The 24,693-nt window shown below is 49.9% G+C and overlaps 1 protein-coding gene across 3 annotated transcripts in view; it reads right to left on the bottom strand.

The window, feature by feature from the left end:
- The window catches only part of ALPK3 (alpha kinase 3), a 60,890-nt gene extending 36,597 nt beyond the window's left edge, over window positions 1-24,293 (bottom strand). Inside the window, exons 1-5 of one of the 3 annotated variants that reach the window (XM_050796077.1) lie at window positions 24,055-24,293; window positions 18,318-18,356; window positions 14,085-14,206; window positions 1,987-2,104; window positions 132-1,386 (exon numbers count right to left, since the gene is read on the bottom strand). In XM_050796077.1, the coding sequence (XP_050652034.1) occupies window positions 132-1,386; window positions 1,987-2,104; window positions 14,085-14,206; window positions 18,318-18,356; window positions 24,055-24,197 (1,677 nt within the window). In that variant the 5' untranslated portion in view covers window positions 24,198-24,293. Of the gene's footprint in view, window positions 1-131; window positions 1,387-1,986; window positions 2,105-14,084; window positions 14,207-14,832; window positions 18,289-18,317; window positions 18,357-24,054 lie in introns of those variants that run through there. The other 2 variants (XM_050796079.1, XM_050796078.1) reach the window with 2 other exon arrangements.
- Between the last annotated feature and the right edge of the window lie 400 nt (window positions 24,294-24,693).

The raw sequence follows: 24,693 nt of genomic DNA, 5'->3' as shown, positions 1-24,693 counted from the left end.
TGGCACTCCAGTCCCTCCCCACCCCTTTCTATAAATAGCCCACCGCTCACTGGCTGCTGGAGCAGTTGCAGCAAGTTTCCATGAGGTCAGCTTCCCAGAGCAGCCTCCAGGCACCCAACACCCACACTTACCTCTCCTGGAGTCCTGTGGCCTGCTTGCCCCTGCAGTGGGCTGTCCCGGGTGCCATGTCTCCGCCGGGCAGGGGGTGTCGGCACCTGGACAGAGGCCTGAGGTGGGGCCTTCCCTAAGCTCTGGGCCCCACATTCTGGAGCTTGACTCAGAGAAGAAATGGGCTTACTGTCGGTGGTGGCCTCTCCTTTGGGCTTTGGAGGGGCGAATCTCTTTCTGTTGAAAGGCCTAGTGGGCTGGGGGGTGAAGGAGTGTGTGGGCTGGCCAGGAGCACCAGGCACCCCCTCATCTCTAGCCCCAATGGGTGCCTTCCCCTTGAGACTCTCTCCAGGCGCCTGGACACTCAGGGTCTGGGGGCCGTCTTCCCCCGGAAGTCTGACTGCCCGGGTGTTCTCCAGGTACATGTCCTTCAAGGAGAAATACATTTCCTGGCCTGGGCCCGGGCTCGGGCCAGGGGCCAGGGCCGGGGCCGGGGCCTTCTGGGCCTTGTCTGGAGTGCCCACAGCAGAGGTTGGCTTCCTGGTACTATCTGTGCCAGTGGACCCAGGCCCCCGTGCAGCCCTGCCTCTGGGCTGGGTCTGAACCTGCTCCACGCCCGCGGGCCCCTGAGTCCCGCAGGAGTCAGGTTCGTCTGAGTTGGGGATGCAGTTTTCTGAAGAAAGGCGGCTTCGGGCTGCCTTCTCTAACTCTGGCTTCCGCAGGCCTTGCTTGGATTCCTCATCTTTCTTTTTCTTCTTGGCCCCACTCTCCTCTTTGAGGACTCTCTGAGGCCCCAGCTCCATGGCGTCACAGATGTATGTCAGCAAGCCATGCTCTCCGTCCTCCCCATTCTCGGGGGCAGCCTCCCCGTTGGTGGTCACTTCTCCAGAAGCAAAACTGTTGATCAGGCCCAAACCTGAGTGCTGAGCAGACTCAGTCTCTCCCTCCTGCCAAACCGCCAGGGTCCCACCCTCAGGCTCCCTGGTAGGGACCGAGGGGTCCAGCGCTTCAGCCCCACTCAGTCGCCGCTTTCGCTGGAAGCGGTCGGGGCTGAGCTTGCGCAGCGTGTCGGCCTCCCCTGGCGCCGCCTTCTCGTGCTTCCAGCTCTGCTCGATCTCGCGCAGCTTTGCCGCAGCCTTGCGCTTCAACTTGGCGAACCAGCGCTGGTGGATCTTGTACTCGGTCATGGTGCCCACCTCCAGGACCCCTGAGCAGGACACAATGCCCTTGCTGTTCTGGGCAGAGGCCTGGTAGATGGCAGCATCTTCTTCTCGACACCTAGAGGTAGGAGCGTGAGGTGCCACCTCTCCCCTCCTGGGAGGTGAGAGCCCCCACACCCCCCAGCCAGAGCCGTTCAGAGCCGGGCACGCTTCCCCCTCCCCACTGCAAGCCCTGCTGTGTGCCACGCCCCATCTCACACGTCACAACATACAACACCCTCCATTACAGTTGAGGGAACTGAGGCTGGCAAAAGGGTGGCGGCTGACCAAGGCCATACTGTCCCAGGAGGGATTAGACTTGGGGCCCAGGAGAGCTCCCTTCAGAAGCATGTGACCAACACAGCCCCTTGTGAAGTCATGATGATACAGTTGCTTTTTTTGGCTGCTGACCTCATGGAAAATATTTCTGTAGGTCAGGACCTCCACTGGTTGCACCAGCTCTCTGTCAGGAATACTCCCACCCTGGCCTTAGGAGCTCCCAGACACTGGAAGGCAGATGTGGTTCACCAGGTAGTTCAACCACACAGCAGAACCCCGCCCACCATCCCCAGAGAGTGCCTGGGCATCTCCATCTAGACTACTCCATTTCTGAGGGCAGGACCCCAGCCAAAGGGCCCTCGGGAGGGCAAAGAGAGCAAAACAGGCCCTTCTCCCTCACCTGTACAGCTGCAGTGTGTGGCGGTTGCCCTGATGAGTGATCTCATATTTTGGCAAGCCACAGTAGCGGTCCAGCTCCGTATCATCCTTGTACCAGGTCACCTCTGGCTCTGGGTATCCTGAGAAAGAAGCAGGAGATTGGGTTGCAGGAAGGCCAGTTCCAAAATAATGGGAAGAGGCCAGGCACTGTGGCTCACACCTGTAATTCCAGCACTTTGGGAGGCTGAGGTAGGCAGATCACCTGAGGTCAAGAGTTTGAGACCAGCCTGGCCAACATGGTGAAACCCAGTCTCTACTAAAAATACAAAAAAAAAAAAATTACCCAGACATGGTGGCGGGCTCCTGTAATCCCAGCTCCTTGGGAGGCTGAGGCAGGAGAATCGCTTGAACCCAGGAGGTGGAGGTTGCAGTGAGCCAAGATCTTGCCACTGCACTCCAGCCTAGGCGATAGAGTGAGACTCCATCTCAGTAATAATAATAATAATAACAATAATAATGGGAGGAGAGAACACGAGGCCATGGCTTTCCAGACCACCTGAAGAGACTGGACAGGACCACCTGCCCCAGGCTTGCTGGAAGAACAGAGCCACCGTATGATAGCTCAGCTTATTTTTAGAAGCTGGTCCCTGTCAAAGCTGAAAACAATTCCCCCTCAGCAGTAGGAAGGAAAATATGGAGGAGAAACTTCCTAGCTTCCTAATGGGAAGGGAGACAAGGAGTTTCCAGAAATCCCTGGCTCCTGGGAATAAGCTTCCTTCTATAGTGGCCCGTTCTACTTCCTCAACTGCAGTAAGGGCTCTATCTACAGAGATCTCCTCCCCCATGTCCCACCATGAGCATCTCTTCCAAGAGCCCTCCTTCTTTCATTTCAGGTTCCTGAGCTGTTAGGATTATTTGACAACATGGCTAAAGCATCTATCTGTCCACCCATTCATTCATTTACCTATCGTCCATCTGTCCACACATCTACACCCTTCCTACCCACCCTGTCACTGCAGTGACACTGACTGAGGTGTCTGCCCAGCCCCTTCTCGGGCACTTCCAGCCCACCCACAGGAGGAGCTCCCAGCTGTTACTGTCACATATCCCTTATCTCTCTGTCCATAGTTGATTGGTTCAGTAATGGACAGCAAATCAGCTAATCTAGCTAATTATTTGACCAAGTATTTGGGAATTAGGACCTACAGACAGTCTACCATTGTGTCTGGAAATTTAGCTTCAAAAGAGTAGAGCAGCCATGTTCTGCCACGTGGACTGAGAAGCAAACACTACAGTGAGAGATGGAAAAAGGAAGTCGATGTTCAGGATTGAATAAGAAGTGGAAGACAGAGAGAGTTCCAAGATATTTCCAAGTACTAGTTCCATTCCTTGCCTGGGCACAGCTGCCCTCCTCTTGTCAATTCCATAAGAAGCCCCTCTGGACTTACCAATGAATGCTGATTCATATCTTAAGCTGACTGATCTGCATTACTTGCTCGAAATGAGACTGCTAACATACATTCACTCAAAGATATATATTAAGTATACATGAACAGCAAGCTAGGGTTATGAGGACACAGAACCACATGAGACAGGGTCTCTGCTCTCCAGGAGATTATTGTGCGAAAGAGAAGGTGAGACATGGCCAGGTGCAGTGGCTCAAGCCTGTAATCCCAGCACTTTGGAAGGCCAAGGCGGGCGGATCACGAGGTCAGATCGAGACCATCCTGGCTAACACAGTGAAACCCCGTCTCTACTAAAAATACAAAAAAAATTAGCCGGGCATGGTGGCAGATGCCTGTAGTCCCAGCTACTCAGGAGGCTGAGGCAGGAGAATGGCGTGAACCCGGGAGGCGGAGCTTGCAGTGAGCCGAGATCACACCACTGCACTCCAGCCTGGGCAACAGAGCAAGACTCAGTCTCAAAAAAAAAAAAAAAAAAAGAAAGAAAAAAAAGAAAAGGTGAGACATGGCATGCACCCGCACAAGGCAGCAATGCACCTAGCATCTGCACAGGTGCTCTGCCTTTCCTACTGCCTACAGATACACCATGCTCCTAAGTAAAGCTTCCCCTCACTGGATCCTACCTGCTCGTGCCTAATCAAGGACATTTCTCCAGCAATTATTCCAGCTCACTCCTGCATCATCAAATTTTTCCTCTCTGTTACATCTTTCCCATCAACGTACAAGCCTGCTCTACTGTGTCCTTCTTTAAAAAGAACTTCCTTTGACCCCACAGCCTCCTCCAACCCCTGCTCTTATTTCTCTGCTCTCTGCTTTACAGAAAAATTCTTTGAAAGAGCTGCCTGTACTCACTGTCTTCATTTTCCTTACTCCAGTCAGACTTTTATAGCCTCTCTTGCACCAGAATTGCTCTTGTCAAAGTCACCCATAACTTGTACATTGCCAAATCCAATTCCTATGCCCATCTGCCTAATCCATCAGCAGTACCAAACCCACTTCCTGAAACCTTTGCTTCACTTGCTTTTAGGACACCGCTCTTTCTAACTACTCCTCCTACTTCACTGGCTGCTTTTCCTGAGCTCTTCATCAGTCCTCCTCTCCCACCTAGACCTGCCCCAGAGCTCAGGCCCCAGAACCATTTTCCATACTCTATCCCTACTCACAACCCAGAAGGTCCTAAATCTGTCCTGTGGCTTTCAAATATATGTATGCTTATGGACTCCCAAATTTCTACCTCCAGCCCAGTCTTCTACCCCAGTCATTATTTCTGACTGCATACCTGGCATTTCCACTTGAAGGTCTAAGAGGTATCAAGCTTACCATGTCCCATCCAAGCTCCTTAGTCTGCCCTCCAAGCCAGTTCCCACAAATCTTAGTAAATAGCAACTTCATCCCTATATTTGGTTCAGGCCAAGACCTAGAGGCAATCCTGTATTCCTTTCCTTGTCTCACCTCTACTCCATCAAGCAATCTTGCTGGCCCTCCCTTAGAATATATCTAGAATCCGATCACTCCTTGCCATTCCGCACCAACAGCTTGGTCCACATTCCCGTCACCTCACACCTCAATTCCTACAATAACCTCCTCACTGATCTCGCTGCTTGGCTCTCTTCAGCCCATTCTCAGCAGAAAAGACAGAGTGATCCTTTTAAATAATGTTAGATCATGGTGCCCCTTTGCTCAAAACACCCCAATTAGCTCCATTTCACGCAGCCCTCATGATCTGGGCCCTGTGACCATGCTGGCCCCACCTCCCTCCACTTTCCCCCAGCTTGCTGTACCCACTCATGTGGTCCTGCTGGTTTGCCTCACACACCATAGGAGCACCATGCCTTGACTCCTGCAGGGCTCTGTTACTTCTCTAGAGAGGCCTTCCCTACCACCCTGTGTAAAGCAGCAACACTGTCTCCCAGGCACTTGCTATTCCTCTTACTATGTTTATTTTTCTTCATAGAACACATTGCTACGTGACATATTATACACTTAGGAGTGTGTTGGTTTACGTCCATCCTTTCCATGACAAACATCAGCTCCATGACAGCAGGGACTTATCTGTGTTATTCACTGCTGTGTCCCCAGTTCCTAGAATAGTCCCTGGTATGGAATCAACACTCATTAAATATTTATAGATGAATAAATGAAGCAATGCACTAAGTGCTTAGGGCTGCAGAGAAGGGAGCAATCACCTCTGGCTAGAGACTCAGGAAAAGCTTTTGTAGTGAGTGGCACCTGAACTCAACTTGGAAGGTGGGCAGGATTTCAGGAAAGATGGGTTCCGTGCCTCCGATCTCCCGCTTCCCCTCAGCTCTCACGTCACCTGTACTTCCGCTTCACAGCACTAATCACAATACTGTCATTGACTACTTCCTTGCCTATCTCTCCTGCTAGACTTAGGTCCCATGTGGGTAGAAACTGTATCTTGTTCACTGCTATATCCCCACCACCTAAGACAGTGCCTGACACTGGTGTGGTAATTACTTAAAAGAAATCTGTGGGACGATAAGTAAATGAGTGAGTAGGGTGAACACACAAGGTGGATGGGAAGGGCATGCCTGACAAGGGAACCCCAACAGGAGAGGGGGAGGGTGACAAGCAAAGGGCATGCTGGGGAACTGCGTACAGGAGCAGGGAGCAGGGGAGGCGAGACTGCAGCAGCGTCGGCCAGGAACAAACTCTGGGCAGCCCTGGCTGTAAAGCGAGCCCCATGTTTCCACTGTGAGCTAAACCCCCTGGTTACATCACTGTGTGTGTGGCCAGAGCCAGCACAGGTGTCCTCACCATCCTGTGAGATGATCTCATCCCTACAAGGGCCCAGCTCAGAGCCTCCCTACCCCATGACCCACCCAGCACAGCCTCAGTCTCCAGGGCATCTGAGTCCAGCCAGATGCTCGGGCAAGAGGGCAGGGGTGGGGCAAGGAGAGAGGAGCTGAATGGACCCCACAGCCCCAGGGCTGGGGCCTCAGCCTCCATGCCACCCTCTGGTGCTGCCTCTACACAGCGGGCGCCAATCCAATAGCTTAGGGGCTTCATAACCACAATGAGCTTTGGAAGCAAATTTATTTGGGAGAACACATTGCCTTGAGCCCTGAATAATGTGAACTATATCATAAAATGCATAAAAGCAGGAGGGCTCTGGGTCCTTCACTCCCAACTATGCATTTGTGCATGTCCACAGGCAGGTGTGCACACACTTCCAGCCCTGGCCAGGAGAGCCCACAGCAGCACTTGAGCCTGTGGCCTTCCCTCGGCCCCTTCACACCCTGTGACATCTGTTTCACAGCCAGCAGACCTGACTCAAGAACCCACCTTGGAAACTTGCAGCCTTGTCCCAACCGTTCCCAGTTCACAGAAGCTCTGATTCAAAAGAATAATGAATGGAAATGTAAAGTTTTCAAAAAGCTTTCAAATACATAGAATTTCATTTGACCCTCAGAACACTCCTGTGCAAATGATTGCTAACATTAATGAAGACTTACTATGTGCCAGATACTAAGCTGAATACTTCTCATGTATTATCTCATCTAATCCTCACAAAAATCCTACGAGGAATGCACTCTGCTACTAATCTCCAATTTAAGGACGAGGAAATCCCAGCTCATGAAATTAAAGCTCTTGTCCAAAGTTATCTAGCTAGCAAGTAGAGAGCCAGAATTCAAATCCCTCTCTTCTATAACACAGGCCAGTATTTTACTTCCTATTTTACACAAAAAGAAAATGAGGCTCAGAGAAGCTAAGTAACACCCAGGGTCACACAGCCAGCATGTGGCAAAGCCCTAGGTTTCCTTTTCCTTTCTCCAGTACTCTTTCCACTGGGGTTACTGGGACCAATATATAAGTTTTCGCTCCCAACAGTCATTTTTAGACTTACTTCTCTAAAAAAGTTTCTTCAGGAACATGGTCCTGTTTTAGAAGACTCAATCCCTTTGTACAACCTGCCCACTGTTGATGCTTCCTCCTTCCAGCCCAATATGAACATGTGCACCCACATGCAAACACACACACACACACAACATAGAATCTACAACAGAGTTGAGGAGAGTGGAGGAGGGAAGCCCCTGTGCTGGAGAGAGTGGGCTGCCTCAAGGAAGACAGTAGCACTCTGACCAGAGGGGCTCCTGGGGCAGACAGGAGCTAGCGGAGGCCCACTATCTTCCCATAAGCCTACTGTGAGTTGGAAGAACCCCAGGGCCTTGCCTCTCTTCTCCGTGACCCCAAGGGCTTCCATCACAGGTCAGCCAGCAGGAGCACTGCTGGCACAGATGACTCTCCCTCACCTGGACTAAGTTCTGACCACCAGGAAAGCATCACCTCTGCCTGGCAGGGCCCTGGTGGGCTCACTCATCCTAGCCTTGTTTAGGAAATGCTATCAGCAGTGAGGAAGGAAGAGTGCACGTGTGGTCACTCTGGAGACAAGCCAGGAGCAAAACAGCAGCCTCACACAGAGGCCAGTCTCAGCCAGAGATCCACCTCTCCAGTCTAGAGAGCTCCTGTGTCTAACCCTGACTCTTTAGTTTGCAGAACCTTCCACGTTGCCCCTCCTCTCCCCCCACCCCTCTCCTACAGCCTGCATTTTCTCCTTGCTAATTGGAAAAGGCTTGTTTGAGGTGTACTGTGGTGATCATAGAGACCTCTTTCCTAATGTACTACACAAAACTCAGGAAAGCTGAGATTCTGAATGTATGTGAGGATTAGTGGGGGCAGGAGAGGAGAAGATCAACAATGGACTAAAGTATGGATATCAGAGGTAGCCAGAGCCCCAGAAACCTTACAGACTTCATTGGTAGTGTTGTAGATCTTGGCACAGTAGGTGCTATGATATACACAGTAGGTAGGTTGTATGATATACAACCATATATCATAAAATAAATCTCTGAGCAGCCCTGCCTGGTCATCATGAGATGTGGCAGAAAAGGTTGCTCCTTTGGATTGGGCTTGAAACAGGGAACAGCTTACTTCCATGATGACACTGGGAATATTTGATAAAATACTCATAATTCTATAAGCCAGACTCATGTCTGGCATCTCCACATTGCTCTCAAACTCCGTGGCTACAAAGAAAAGAATGGAAAAGGAGAGGAAGGAGAGCCATCTCTGACACCTGCACCTCTCAAGTGGTCCCAGGTCCTCACTGCAGCTGCTGTTACCCAGGTATCAAAGCTGTGGCTGAAATGAACAGGCAATGTGGAAAGTGGAAAAGATACTGGTTTTGTCATCAGCACAGTCAAGGTTCACTGTGGTCATCTGATATGTACTGAGCATCTTTGTGCCAGCTCTGGAGAGGCATGATGTGTCAGGTGTGTGCCCTGTCCTTGTAGATGTCATGATCTTGTTGGGGAGAGAGATGTGTAAACAAAAAAACTATGTGGTGGAGGATGGAGCAAGAGCTCTCCTGGAAACACCGGAGATGACCTCCCAGAGGGCAAGCCCCTTGAAAGGTGAGAAGGATTTTGCCAGGCAGAAAATGAGTAGGCTTCTAGGTAAAAAGGCAGAATGAACATGCCATCTATCTTCACACCCTTCCTCAAGCTCACTAAACTGCCCTGAAAAGACTTTTTAATCAACAAAGATGAAGTGAACAGGCAAGGAGAGTAATAGGAGCAACAAAATTTTGAAAGTTAGAAAGCAGATGGACAAGTGGAAACTGACTTAGCAGACTCAAGACAGCTCAACCCTAAGCTAGCAGTGGAGAAAACTGAGAACTATCCTTTTGACACCAGAAAATCCCCAAAGGGCCTAAGAATTGGCAAATTGGTACCTCTGGAACTGGGAGAAAGAGGAAGGAAGAAAGGTTAAAAGGTGCTTAGAAAATAGATCTCTGGAACCCTTCACCCATTCTGTCTCACTGGATGACTGCTCCTTCCCCACCACAGCCAAAGGTGAAGTTTATTATTTGGAAATGTAAAAGTCTGCCCTGAGAATAAGCCAGCATAACTGAGGGCATGACTATTCTATGAAAAATAGAAAAATGTAATAACCATGTATCATAAAATAAATGTCTTATGCTGAGAGCCCACCCAGCCCTCTGATCTGCATAACTCCCAGAAAACCTTTTGCTAGGAAACCTCACTAGTCCAAGAGGAAGAAACTAAAGAAACTTACTTGGCAGTTCCCAACAGTAGCTACCTAGATCACCCTACAGTAAACAGCCAAGTTTTCAGGCCCCTCCTCCTTGCTCAGAACCTCTGATCAGCTTGTAAGTCTCCTACTCTTGCTCATTGTCTGACAGCCAAAGATTTCTAGATATGGGAGGAAAGCCTGTAATTGAAGATTGATGACAAAATTAAATTAAACAGAGAAAAAGCAAGACAGAAGAAAAACTACGCAAGGAAAAGGAAACTTTTAGTAAACTATCATTAATAAGCGTCTCAGACAGCTAAGAAAAGATACTACATTCATGAAAAGTGCAGGATGCTTACAGAAAATGACAAAAATTAAAACCCTTGGAAATTAAAATTCAGTAGAAGAGTTGAAAGATAAAACTGAGGAAATCTCCCAGAAAGTAGAGCAAAAGACAAATAGATGAAAGGGGAATAAAGGATAAGAAAATAAAAGTCCGGCCGGGCGCGGTGGCTCAAGCCTGTAATCCCAGCACTTTGGGAGGCCGAGACGGGCGGATCATGAGGTCAGGAGATCGAGACCATCCTGGCTAACACGGTGAAACTCCGTCTCTACTAAAAATACAAGAAAATTAGCCGGGCGAGGTGGCGGGCGCCTGTAGTCCCAGCTACTCGGGAGGCTGAGGCAGGAGAATGGCGTGAACCCGGGGGAGCGGAGCTTGCAGTGAGCCGAGATCGCGCCACTGCACTCCAGCCTGGGGCACAGAGCAAGACTCCGCGTCAAAAAAAAAAAAAAAAAAAAGAAAAGAAAAGAAAAGTCCATGTCCAGGGGAACAGCTATCCAAACAGGAGTTCGTAAAGTAAGATGACAGAAAACAGGAGGATAAAATCAAATTTCCCAGAACTAAAGGCTCTCCGTTTCCAACTGAAAGCATCTAAGCATGTTCCAGGGTGAAGAGACCCATATCAAAATACATCATTATGAAATACCAGAACACTCTTACAAGCTTCCAGAGAGAAAAACTGGTCACATGCAAGGAATTAGGATCAAACTGTCTTCTCACTCTGAAAAGCAATATTGGAAGCAAAAAGATAATGGAACAATGTCTAAAATTCTGAAGGAAAATTATTTTCAGCTTCTAATTCTATACCCAGCCAAATTCCCAAGAAAAAGTAAAGTAGAAAAAAAGAGGCCGGGTACACTGGTTCATGCCTGCTATAATCCCAGCACGTTGGGAGGCCAAGGTGGGAGGATTGCTTGAGCCCAGGAGTTTGAGACCAGCCTGGCAACATAGTAGGACTTAGTCTACCACACACACACACACACATACACACACACACAAAATAAGCTGGGCGTGGTGGCACATGCCTGTGGTCCCAGCTACTCAGGAGGCTGAGGCAAGAAGATCACCTGAGCCGGGGAGGTTGAGGCTACAGTGATCTGTGATCATGCCACTGCACTCCAGCCTGGGTGACAGAGGAAACCTTGCCTCAAAAAACCAACCAACCAACCAACAAAAACATTTTCAGACACAAGGAATCCAACATCTGTTTCCCATGTACTCTTTCTAGAAAGCTACCAAAACAAGAATGTAAATCAAGAAAGAAAAAAATGTAGAATACAAAAAGCAGGAAAGTTATCACAGAAGAGAGGTAAAGCAAATCTAGAGGATAGCAACTGTGTACCAGATACAGGGAGAAATGAAGGCACATTGGAGCAGAGGGACTCAAGGGAGAGCAAGGTCCAGACCTTGCCATCACCATGCCCTCTGCTACTCCACCATCTTCAGGACCTGATGAAACCACTCGGGCAGTATTCAATAAAGCAAAAAAATAAACCAACAAAGGAAGACATGAGATCCAGGAAGTTGAATTAACCCCACAGAAAAGCAAAGGAAAGACCCAGGATAACAGCTGTGTATCAGGCCCCAAAAGGCTAGCAGTTCAGATAAAAGAAGAATGGAGAGCTCCAAGAGGAATATCTCCAAGGAAAGTAACTGCCAGATTACTGATGTCATTGACCTTGCAGAATATTGTCTTAAGAGGCTATTAGGAGGTATAAGAAAAATTAGCAACAGATACCAAAAAAAGAAACAAATGAAAAACTATGGAAAGTACTAACCTTAGGAAAAACAAAAGAAAAAAAATATGCATAGTATGCTACAATGTTCAGTTACAAATAATATTGCATAGGCATAATAAGGTAAACAGTAAAATTGATTTAAGCAAAAATTATGATATAACTGAAGCAGGATAGTTTTAGAAAACTATCATTAATAACAGTCAAGGAAGTAACCATGTCCTCAGGACACAGCAACCATCGGGACCATACAGTCAACACAATTAAGCCCTAGCATGGGCATTGTAAAGTTCATTAAAGCAAAGCTATCTCCAGTAGGGAAAGAAAGCAGGAGCATTTTGATTTTACCTGTCCTCAAACTCACCCTTTGCTCATTGTAATAGTAAAAAACACACCCCTGGGTGGAGATTTAAGATGCATGTCTCATTAGCATGGGTGTGGTGGCATGCGCCTGTGGTCCCAGCTACTCATGATGTTTGAACAAGCATGTACAGCTACTGCGCATGTGCACCCAGAAGACCACCCAGAACATGCTTACGAGCAACACCTCTTCCTACCGCCTCATGAATAATCATGTAAAACTTACAGAAAGGTAGTTTCCCTAGGTACCAGTCTTTGCTGTCTCATCCTCACGAGAAGCCCAAGCTGAATCTTCTCTCTCTCAGGTGTCCTGTCTATTCTGCACCTAACTTTTACAGTATTCTTTTTCCTTTGCAATAAATTGTTCTATCTCCTTTGCTGTGTGTCTTTTGTTTAAACCTTTTTAAACTAACAAGATGAGAACCAAAGTCCCACAATTGCTGTCAACATAATTATATGAATAAGATAAGTTTAGGGAAATAGAGAAAATGATGGTATAAAAGAGCTAATTCCTTATCTACCATAACAGGAAGACAATAGAGAACATCTAAATATGAAGAATTTCACGTAGTACTCAGCATGATGGAAATGTATACATGCCAGAAGAAACAGCTAAAAGCTGAAAACAGTTGCTTCTGGGAAGACAAATTGAGAGGGGTGAACTGCTGTATTTTGAAGTATGCCTTTTAGTATAATTTGAAGTCTTAAATTATGTGCATATATTAATTTGACAAAGTAAAATTTAATTTTCTTTAAAAAGAAGCATTAAGGACTTTCTAAATAGAGAAAATCAGATGTGCAGAAGCACGAAGCTGTGAAAGAACTGGGTTTTTCTAGGAAACTCTAAGTGCCACAGTAACACAAGAGATGCAGGTGGGAAGCAGCATCAGATGCCGGAGAGCAAAAGCAGTGTCTCCCTCACCAGTGCTGCAGACTTTGGCAATGCATCAGCCTCTTTCAGCTTCCTCCTTGGTAAAATTTGACTAAAAATAGCACTTACTTCATAGGGATTTGTAAGAATGCAATGACAATGGAAACAGACAACTCGTGAAATTCACCATATGCCATACAAAGATATGGGATGAATACCTATGTCCCTCGGAGCAGAGAGTGTTCTCAGTCTGCAGCTCAGAGGGTTGAGTAAGGGTGAGAACTGCCCAAGTGAGAAGCTGTTTACTGGCTGGGGTAAACAAGTCCCCCAGAATTAGGGAATGTCACAGCTGGAAACCACAAATGCCCTTGACTTACAGAAACAACAGGCTCTCCAGAGGGAGCCTGGGCCTGGGATCTGATAGCTACACAGCTGGGAGGGGTGGGTACCCATTCATGGGTCCTGCAGGCCCTGAGGCTGGTCAGGTTGGAGTCTCTACTGGGTGGTCTGGGGGAGAGGCAATGTCTGGAACCACCCTTCCAGCACTCCCACCCACTATCCTCCCCTTCCAAGGAGTATCACTCTGCTTCCTATTCTGCCAAACAGTTGCTTCAAATTCCACCATGAAGCTCAGTGAAATGCAAATAACAGTAGTCAGTTTCTAACACTTATATGGTACTTACTGTACATCAGGTACTACTCCAAACACTTTGCATGTATTAACTCATTCAATCTCAATTAACCCTATGAAGTGCATCCTATCATTATCCCCACTTTACAGATGAGGCAGCTGAGAGGTTATGTAATCTGCTCAGTGACATCATTGGAAAGGGGATGAGCCAGGACTCTAAGCCAGGCAGTCTGCCTCCAGGGTCTGTAGTCAGAATCACCACATGCAATTCTCCTCTCAGGCTTGAGACTCCCAACCGTCAAATTACTCAACTATAACATGGGGATACTCAGGGAGATGGCCTCAAAGATCTCTTTCCATTGGAGTACTTCTTTTCGTGCAATTAGTCCATTAGTCATGGATGTATGCCTGAGGGTCAGGAACCTTCACCGAGGACAGGTTCCAAAGAAGAGTAGGGTATATATGTGGCTCCAGAATGGGAGGAGCAAGAGGCACCAGCCCACACAGGGAGGTTAAACTGGAGAGAAAGCTCAGAAAGTAAATATCACCTCACATAGTTTTGTGCACACAGCCTTTCCACCCCACCATTCCTGTCCTCACAGCCTCCTTGGACCCTGCTCTCTGCAGAGGTCCTGGCATGCAGCATACAGACTCCTTACCTGTGACGATGCAGGTGAACCTGACGTCGCTGTCCTCACACACAGCCCGGGACTTGAGTGTGGTCTCGAATAGCGGCTGGGTCTCCTCTGTGAGCTGAGCAATGATGGAGCAGAAGGTGCTCCTAGGAGAGGCAAAGAGCTATTCAGAGCTGGCCTTCCCCACAACAAACAGCACAGCCTGGCCTGTCCAAGGTAGCTTCCATCTCACCACGCCTGTTCATCTTCCTGCGGCCAGAGCTCCAGCACCCAGGCAAGTCTTTCTTCAAGGCAGCCTGTGCCTCTTGGCTAGGCTGGGGCCAGGTATCAAGGGGTTGAATGGAATCCTGACCCAGACCCATTACAATAGGCAAGTTACTGACCATGGGCCAGGCTCCTGAGCATGCCATGCTACCAGCTGAGGCATCCCATCCCATCATTGTTGGGGGGGGCCTTACTTCACACTGCACCTTTCATCTCCAGGGACACTGGTGCATGAGGGAGACACACAGATAAGTAGGTCAAGCCTCGGAGATGGAACCCCCAGCATAGCAGAGCCTCCATTCATGCCAAGAGGGGAAGGCCAGCCAACCCTCAGTGACTCAAGGTCCTAAGAGCACAGGAGCCTCTCCTAGAGCTTGGGCTTAGGCAAAAAGCTCCTACATTTGTGAGTGCAGACCCACAATGGACAAAGAATAAGCTGGCCAATGCTAGGGGTCTAGACCCAAAGGGGAACTCTAATTCATAAGAGTATCAGAAAGGAGAGACCCACCCCAAATGAAGCTGAGAAGCATCCTTGGAAAGCCAGCTGTGGCTCCCCTGCTCCATCCCTGGATACCACATGCTGAAGTGAAACATGGTTGGCTGCTCCAGGACCAACCAGCAGGAGTGCCAAACCACAAACAGATCCACCCCTGCAAAAGCCAGAACTTTTAGTTCCCTTCTCCAGTCCATCTCCCAGATTTCAGGGGCATCAGTAAGCACTGAGTCCAGTACAAACTCACCAACAATGCTCAGGGCTTACAGTCTTCTCCTTCCTGGGCCCAGGAAGCAAACCACCATGCCAAACCCTTTCAAGGGCCAGCAGAGACACAGTGCGTTCCTAGGTGTGAAGCGCCACCACATAGCCAGGTTGTGTGGTGCACAAGCCATGCCCGGCCCTCCCTCCCCAGGCATACATCCCATTGTGAGCAGCAGAGAGGACTGTGAGGGGGGCAAAGTGAAGAGAAGCAGGAGAAACTGTAGTGAGAAAGACACATCATTCAAAGGTGCCTTTCCCTGTGCCTCAGAGGAAGGGATGGTCACCCAAGAGCAATGTTTGTCTGTCCATGGCCTCTCTGCCAGGGGCCAAGAGAGTCTGTGGAAGCAGAAGCAAACAGGATCTAGAACCCTACACACTTTGTGGGGAGGGGTTCCACATTCAATGTATCTTTTCTGTGAATATTATTCTAGACTTGAGTTTGAAGAGAAGGGTTGTACCCCAGAGAATATCTGGAATCAAGTAAGACTTCTGGACTGATGGGGTCCCGCTATGGTTTCACCACAGGAATGCAGATACCTGGGCGTTCCTGGAGTTGACAAGGTCCCTCTCCGACAAAGATCACCCATAAAGGGGATCCCAATCTCACATACCTGAACATTTGAGCCAGGTCTGCATTAGACACATTCTGTAACACTCCCTACAACCTTCTGTCACCTACAACTCATCTGTGCAATAAACTTCTTTTCCTTTTCTTCTTAAGTCACTCAGAAATAGAGGGTCCTCAGGTCCTAGGCTATCAACTCCCTGAACACTCAGGAAGTGTTAATATCTGAAAATGTTTCTTGCTGCTATCATACTAACAGCAATTTCTGATTTGGGGAAATATCAAATCTCAATCAACAGTTTCTAGAAACCACCAGGGTAAACATAATCCTACTTCCATGAGTCTGTAGTTAATTCAAACCATCCCTAATTATGTCCTCCCTGCATAATTTGAATACTATCTCATCCATGACCTTGAGCCTGGATCCAATATTCAGTTGAGACTCCTAGGTATGAAGCCGCTTGGACAAGTCTAAGGAAATCATTTCGGCTACTGGATAAGTGAGACAACAGGGAAGCTATGCTTTAAGAAAATTTGCAGAGACAAATGCTCATGCTAGATATTGAAAAACGGGCCGGGCGCGGTGGCTCATGCCTGTAATCCCTCCACTTTGGGAGGCTGAGGCGGGCAGATCACGAAGTCAAGAGATCGAGACCAGCCTGGCCAACACGGTGAAACCCCGTCTCTACTAAAAATACAAAAATTAGCCAGGCGTGGTGGCAGGCGCGTGTAGTCCCAGCTACTCGGGAAGCTGAGGCAGGAAAATCGCTTGAACCCGGGAGGCGGAGGTTGCAGTGAGTTGAGATCGCGCCAGTGCACTCCAGCCTGGCGATAGAGAGAGACTCCTTCTCAAAAAGAAAAAAAAAGAAAAAAACAAGTAGTTATTTTATTTCATTATTCTTTTTGAATGGAAAAGAACATATCTTCTCAAACTTTCCACATTAGGTCCTAAGCTGTATTACAAAAATGTTTACATTAGAAAACAAGTAACAGCCGAAAGGTGTGGCTAGATGAAAGCCTTCTCTTTAGGGAAGTGGGCTTGGGGTACATTTGGAGGCACAGGGAGTCACTTTATATACTGTCATGTTCTGCTGAATGTCACACAGCTTCTCATTGCGACAAGCTTTCTGTCCCCGTCCTCCAAACCACTCGAATGTGGGATAGACTCTGAGTGTGCTGCGCCCTATGCCCTGGAGAGCCAGGAAGTCCACACATCTGGAAATGGTCTTGTCCAACCCTGATGAGTCCTTCCAACTCCATGACTTCATAAGGATATCACAGACTAATCATATGTCTCTAAGGAACACCAGAATCATTGGTTTTCATGATGTTCAGCGGAACCTAACCTTGCCCTTAGGTTAGATTTTGTTTGCCCAGGTCCTCTCCTTTCAACGCTTACCACACTCCACTTGGAATTAGTTGTGATATCCTCAGTTCCACCCATGAGCCACACAGAACAAAGTCTCCTCAGTGTTCATCCCCATCAAGGACCATGTACATAGTAGTTGCTAATCATGTCTGTAAACATTAGCTATTCAGAAACCAGTTAGCTATTCTGAAATCTTTCTCTGTGTGAAGAAAATGTAGCTAACTCTCCCCAAATCTATCAGAGTCTGGGATGAGGCCCAAGTGGTGGGAAGGAGCCAGGAAATGTTCCCATTTTGATTGTAACAGTCAGTTCAGCCAAGGGTAAAGAGCTGTCCTTCAGTTCAGGAGGCAAGAAGACAGTCATTCACCCAGCAAACCTGGACCATGAGCCTGCTCAGACCTTGCCCTGACTCTGCAGCAGATTCAGAGAATAAGTTATGCAGGAATACACTAACGTGGTATTCTCTGATCTCACAGAGTTCAGTCTTCAGGGATGGGGAGGAACCAAAGAAAAGGAAAATTCAGAGAAACAGGAGGTAAAAGGAGAACTTAAATGACTGCAGAAAAAAATTTTTAAAGGCAGTTGCCATGGTTAGAAGAAGATAGACAATAAGGTATCACACCTAGATATGTGGTTCCAAAAACATGAAAACCTAGAATTGGGGCCAGGCACAGTGGCTTACGCCTCTAATCCCAGGACTTTAGGAAGCCAAGGCAGGAGGATCCCTTGGAGCCAGAAGTTCAAGACCAGGGAATACAGTGAGACCCTGTCTCTACAAGAAAATTTTTAAAAATTAGCCAGGCATCATGGTGCATTCCTGTAGTCCCCGCTACTCAGAAGGCTGAGGCAGGAGGATCCCTTGAGGCCAGGAGTTCAAGGCTGCAGGGAGCCATTGCATTCCAGCCTGGGCAACATGACAGAGCAAGACCCTGTCTCTAAGAAATAAAAAACCTGGGATGGGGAAGAGGTGGGTCATGTGACATGACTGGTGGCTCCCTGTTCTGTTCCCATCGTGTCTCCTAGGGACACAGAGATGTCATTGCAGGCATCTCGGAGACCCCTGCCCATATTTCTATTCCTGATATCCTGTGCCCATCTCAAATGGCCCATGCAAGCATCAACTCTGGCCCCCTGTGAGAGCCATGTTCACCTGAGTACCTTCTTGCACTCTCCCCACCCGCCCTCCAGCTCTCCCCTCACCCCATGCAGCCTGGTTAGTGCACGAGCAGTCACTCAGTGGCCCCTCAATGCCCAGACCCAAGAAAAAAGCAGTCAGAGAAATGTAGTGCAATATGCATTTACCTTCCAGAGCTGGGGTGAGACAACCGGTTGCTTGATAAGCTAAGCAAAAACAGCAAATGGAATCATTAGGCCAAAAAAGCAAGGAGAAGGAAGTAGGCGAAATCAACAGTCGCAAACTATTAATCGGCCACCTTCTGCGGCCCAGAAGCCTTTCTATTAAAAGGGACCAGCTGTCTTAGTTGGCCTGCTCCATTTAGCAAGTGGCCTGACCACCGGACACCAATGTATCTGAAACCAAGAGCTCATTAAATGCAGCAAAGTCCAGGAAAATGGTTAGGCAGAAAGGAGGCCCCTTGGGGCTGTGCTTTGAGAAAGGTGCGTCCCAGGCATTTGGGTCACTGCCCCAGAGAGGGAGGCTTACAGCTGCCTGGCATGTTTCCCCACCCCACAGCATACCAGCCTGGGGGCAAGCTCCTGCTTCAATTCTTGGCCTTTGGGAGAAAAGAGCCCCATTCCTGGAAATCCCCTGAGAGGCTAGGAGAGAGAGACAGGTGGCTTGGAGAACACCCATCATTAATATGTTAAAGTATGGTTAAAGAGGCCACGCAAGGCAAACCAGCTGGGAGAGTGAAAAAGAGAAAAACAAAGCAGTTAATTCAGCAGGAGCTGGGAGGCACCCAGCTTCATGGTCCACACAAGGCCCATTCTGCCTGAGGCCCTGATCATCCCTCCTGCCTGGGGCAGCTAGGAAAGGCTACTGCTTAGGGCACTAGGATGAGGACCCACATAGGACCACCCCTTACTGGAGTTCTAGCCCACTTACTATGAGCCAACTATTCCCTCTCCCTCCTCCATTCCGGATACAAAAATCTCCAGTGGGGCCCTGGATCCCAGCTCCTTGAGAGATGTCAGGGCTCACCCCATCCACACTCCCTTCAGCTGTCCCTATCATGAGAAGAGCTCTCCCTTCCTTATCAGCAGCCCAGCCTGTTCAGTGGTGCTCACGGTCTGTGTCTCTATGAAGATCCCATCTCTTTATAACCACAAAACCAAACCCATCCTTTTCCCTAAAACCTGGCTTCACCCCTAACCCCGGGCTCCTGGGTTGGTAGATACCTCCAGCATTCTCCCAAACTCCTAAGCTCAAAACCTGCCATCTTGGATTACTACTTCTTCCCCAACCCCAAATCCAGTCCGTCCACAATTCTTGTCCCTTCTTTCTCCCCTTCTCTCTACTCTTGTTGTTGCACTACAATCTAGACCCTCATGGCTCCACACTGATGACCACCTCAACCCCTTCTCCTTAACCCCTCATATAACCCACTTCTCTAACAAAATGCTGCAGTCCCCCAGTGTAGAGGACACTGAGTCTCCACTTCTTGACTGGGCGGGTGGGGGCCTCCCTGATCTACTCACACTCCCACGACAACCAGGTTCCCTCTACTTCCCAATGCTCTGGTGCCACCATAGCCAGGCCTGTCCCTTATTGGCATGAAAAGTCCTTCCTGACCCCTGACCCCTTTTGTCCTCCCTGTTTGGAAAGTCCTTCTTCCCTCCTACTGCTCAATTAAATCCTGCCCATACAGCCTTCAAACCTAGTTCTTGTAGTTTCTGTGGCTCCTAGCACAGTGCTGCACAGACAATGGGTATTTAACTGCTGTTCTATAGAAGGGGGAGAGAGAGAGAGAGAGAAAAAAAAAAAGAGAGAGAGAGGAAGAAAAAGAAAGAGGAGGAAAGTAGAGTGGGGGGCCTGGGGAGAGAGGGCAGGGGAGAGAAAGGCATTTTTCAAGCAGGAAGGGTGCTGCTCCCCAGAGGGAGCTGCTGCTCCAGAAAAGATGGAAAGGAGTGTGCTAGAGTGCAGCTGCCTCTGCTCAGAACTTTAAAAATCCTCTGGAGGCCGCCTGGGCAGAACCTCCCATGGTTCCAAAGCACTGGCCAACTCCATCCTTTCCTGACCATAAATTTCCTTTGTCCCTCTCCTTTAGGATTGGGAGATTTCTTCTTCTTTGGGTCTGGACTTCTTCCCTGGGAAGGAGAGGGGGAGAGTTAGCTTTCTAATTCAGAAAGGAAAATGACAAGTTCCACCTACACGTGGGTCAAGAAATGAGCTGGGACAGAGGACCCCTCCCCCAGCTCTGCTGCTCCTGGACCAACCATCCTGCCCTCTCTAGGCCTCGCCCTTACATCATTAGTCAGGTCAGGAGAAACCCTGGGCTAATGGAGGCACCTGGTCTTCAGAAGGTGGAAGACCTGCCTGTGCCCTGCTGGCTGGGCCACAGCTAGGCTCAGGGCTGTCACCCAGGCAGGGGAGGTCCCCATTTACTGCCTCTGAGGGGGAGCCGAATGAGAGGCATCAAATGTTGGGGCAGAAAAACTTTAAAGAGTTCTTTATGCCACCTTCATCTCACAAAATGGGAATTCATACGTAAGCAGAATAGGAAAAAAAAGTTGGGGGGTGGGGTTGGAAATCAGGGCCCAGAAAGGAAAGGTCTCCTCATAAAGGAGTGAAGCTGGGACTGAGCATAGTGGCTCATGCCTGCAATCCCAACACTTGTGGGGCTGAGGTAAGAGGATCGCTGGAGCACAGGAGTTCAAGATCAACCTTGGCGATATAGCAAGACCCCATCTTTATAAAAAATAAATAATTAAAAACTAAACTTGGCTGGGTGTGGTGGCTCTCGTCTGTAATCCCAGCACTTTGGGAGGCCGAGGCAGGCAGATGACCTGAGGTCAGGAGTTCAAGAACAGCCTGGCCAACAGGGTGAAATCCCGTCTCTACTAAAAATACAAAAATTAGCCGGGTGCGGTGGCAGGCATCTGTAATCCCAGACTACTCAGGAGGTTGAGGCAGGAGGATTGCTTGAACCTGGGAGGCGGAGGTTGCAGTGAACAGAGATCACGCCACTGCACTCCAGCCTGGGTGACAGAGCAAGACTCCATCTCAAAAAAAAAAAAAAAAAAACACCAAACACTAAAAGAGTGAAGTAGGCTACGGAAAACCAGAACTGACCACAGAAGCTGGGAGATTCCATCCCTCCCGGCTTTCATCTATTCCGGGACATAAAAGGCCTTTGGACAGTCCTGGCCTGATACCTCAGGTTCCCTAAAAGCCCTAGACAGCCTGGCTGACCCATGCTGAACAGCAGAGCTACAGGTTCTGTGACTTCTCTGAGTCCACCTGGACCAGGACCTCCAAGAATCCAGGGGGCAGGGGCTTCTGGAACTTCTGAATATCCCATAAAAGCTAATTAATCATAACTGCTTCTACTCAACTGTTGTGGCCCCTTAACTTCTCTAGCCTACCCACATCTCACTGTCCTATGGGGGTGAGGTCCCAGATGCCGGGTGACCTAGGGGCTGGGCCTACAGTTTGGTGGAACTATCTGCTTGTTGGACCTCTGACCCCAGTGGACATTGGAAATATTCTTGCACCGACATGGACTAGAACCCTTTCAGAGCTGTGGGGCAGAGAAAGGTGCATGGGGAGATAGGTTCTGGGCCCTCCACCAAGGCCTCTGTTGTCCATCAGCTCAGCTGTCCATCAGCTCCCAGGGACAGCCCCTCCTCACAAGGGCCCATGAGAATGATGCCTGGAGAGCTCCATGACACATCTGTGTGAAGGCAGACCCACATGTTGGAGCCAAGAGAGTGGGGACAGAACTTGCCTCTCAGTCAAGGACTCAGGACTCTGGCATAGTCAGGGCTCAGCTAGGCTGGAGTCAATATAGTTGGCAAAATTCTCCAGGGACTGTCTTTCTCCCTGTCTCTAGGGAGCTCTCCCCACCCCCACAGGCAGTGAGGCTGTTCTGAGGGACAGCAGACAGTACGATGGCTCCCTCCAACACAGGTCAGGCCTTGCTAGAGAGGCAGGAACTGCCCCGCCCCCTCCACTCCCCACTGCAGCCACAGTCACATTCTCCCCACTTTGGCCGGAGGCTTTTCCAGAAGCCTGATAAATCTGGCTGTCCTTGTCTCTCAGAACCTCTGGGGGTCTGTGGCTAGCTGGCAGGAGCAGTAAAAAACTCTGCAGGGGCAAAACACAGCCCAAAGTCCAAAGCTCTCTCCCACTCCTCCTGTCTTGCCCCCTCCAGATACTTGATGAAAGAGACTCCTTTTAAGAACATTCCCATTTAGGTCCAAAGGGACTTAAGCCAGCCACTTCTATCCCCCCTCTAGCTCTCAGGCTGGCACAAGCTTTGTGCTCATGAGGTGTGCAATTAACATTTATCTATCATACAACTGCACAGTCAGGCAGCAGCACTGTGTCCACTCTCCAGTCCTTTTCCTAAAATCCCAGATCTCCTGCCCTCCCCATTCTGCCTGGTTTTCAAGGTACTATTTCCTCCCTTCCTTCATTGCTGCTGTCTCCAAGAAGGACCCTGGTTCTGCCTCTTCTGTTTGTTCCACTGGTATTGACAAAGGCCAAACACAGGAGGCAAAGCCCAGACAAATCACTGTGACAAGTGTGAGGCTCCCACAAGGGAGTCAGCTTCTCTAAGGGCTGGAATTAATGTCCAAATTTCATTCCGGTTTATCTGTAGAGCCAGGAGTAGGAAAAAGGGGTATTCTTTGCTGGCAGCCAGGGGCCTTGTTGAGTCTGACTCAGTCACTAACATCAGTCCTCAGCCCTGCCCCAGACATATGACACCATTTGACGAGTTTTATGCAGAAACTGGTTCCGGTTACATTTGAACTTTCCCAACTCCAAGGTCAATAGGACTCAGCCAATTCACGAGGAAGTGCCCAGGACTTTTCCTGAATGTCCTTGATGCCTGTTTTTATGCTGTTTTAAGAATGGAGAACAAGAGGTCTCTGGACAGCCTCTTGGAGGAATGACTGTTTTCTGTATAATACACAAGCCAAGTTCTCAGGCTATGAAACAACCACTATCTCAACACATTTCCCTTTGGAAAATAGACTCCCGAAGTGGAGGGAAACTGAGCTGCCCACAGGGGGCAGGAAGTGTCTGTCTCCATGGCAATGCGCGTGTCCATGTGCGTCTGTGTGCCTTTGATTGCCTGGATGCGTGTCTATTGTCTTTGTGTCTTTATATCTGTGGGTGGCCTAGCTGCTAAACCAAAGCTTCCATACCTCTTAAACTCTTGGAAGACCAGTGAAGAGCTCATTAGTTCCACACCTCCCTTGGCATTTCCCTTCCCCAAACTGGACAGGGCACTTTGCTCCCTCAGAGCTGCAAGTCCTTAATTCCCGACATCCCCAGACAGTATGTCATCCCACCTCCTATCTCACCAGCCCCAACTCAGGTCCTGGGGAGGACCCAAGTTCTGGGCCCAGTAGAGGAACCTTATTTACAAAGGTTTATTTCTTTCTGGGGAACCTCCCCACCCTGAGCTAAGTAGCCCCTACTCTGGGCAGCCCCCCAGCACCCTCTCCCTGTCCCCACCAGTTCTCTCCCGCTCCCTACCTGCCAGGGAGGAATTTCAGCCACTCTGACTTTCCTTATCTCTAACTGTGGAATCCCAAGCCAGGGAATAGCAGGGTAGGGGCGGGGGAGATAAAGAAAGCCTTCAGACCCCATGAAATCACTCCAAAGTGGAGCCTTTGTCCTCTCTTGAGCTTCGCACTGCCAGAGGCCTCAGGCCCGTGGATCAGGACGGGTCACAAGGGGCTATGAAGGCTATTCCAGCTACCATGTCCCCAGACCCTGGGCCTTGGGGCTGAGAGGGCTCGAGGGCGCAGGCCCAGCCCAGGCCTACAGGGACCAGGCCGCCCTCACAGGGACTGATCCCAGGGCCTCGCCCAGCCCAACGCCACCCTGCCCCTCGGTGCCACTCACCTGGTCTCCGGCCGCACGCTGAGCAGGTAGCTCCGGCTGGCTGGGCTGGGGATCCACACGGGGCCGTCGTCCTCACCGTCGCCCCCCGCCCCAGACCGCCCACCCGCGCCCCAGCCCCGGCTGGGGGCCCTCCGCGACCCCATGGCGCCGCCCTCACCGACCGCCGGCCCTCACCCGCCCCTGCCTCGCCCGTCCTCCAGGCCCCGGCCTCCGGGCCCCTGCCCGCCGCCGCCGCTCCCGCCCGCGGCTGACGCGAGCCCCTATTTATAGCCGGTGGCCAGGCCGTCGTCACCTGCTGCTGTCCCTCCCCCGGCCCGGCCCGGGCAGCGCGGCTCGGAGACTCTGGGGGGGCGCCGGGCCCTAGGCGCCCGCCCCAGAGTTGGCTCCCAGTGCGCTCCCTGCTCCCTCGGCGGGCCTGGTGTCTGCAGCAGCGCCTTGTCGGGCGAGGCCCGGGGAGCCTCGGAAGGAAGGCGCAGCGTGAACATGGAGACCAGGACAGGTCCCTTCGTGGAACTCCCAGGACCCGGCTCCCGGCTGGCCTTCCTCCCCTGCTCATGTCCCATTTTGCATATGAGGGGTCCACGAGGCCTGGCCGGGGCCAGGGGGAGCCAGGTCAACCGCTGGCCAGCTTGAGCTGGA

The sequence above is a fragment of the Macaca thibetana genome, chromosome 7 (genome assembly GCF_024542745.1).
Source record: "Macaca thibetana thibetana isolate TM-01 chromosome 7, ASM2454274v1, whole genome shotgun sequence".
NCBI classification, from domain to species: Eukaryota; Metazoa; Chordata; class Mammalia; order Primates; family Cercopithecidae; genus Macaca; species Macaca thibetana.
Note: the sequence above shows the minus strand (reverse complement) of the source record. Positions and strands in the feature narration are given on the sequence as shown.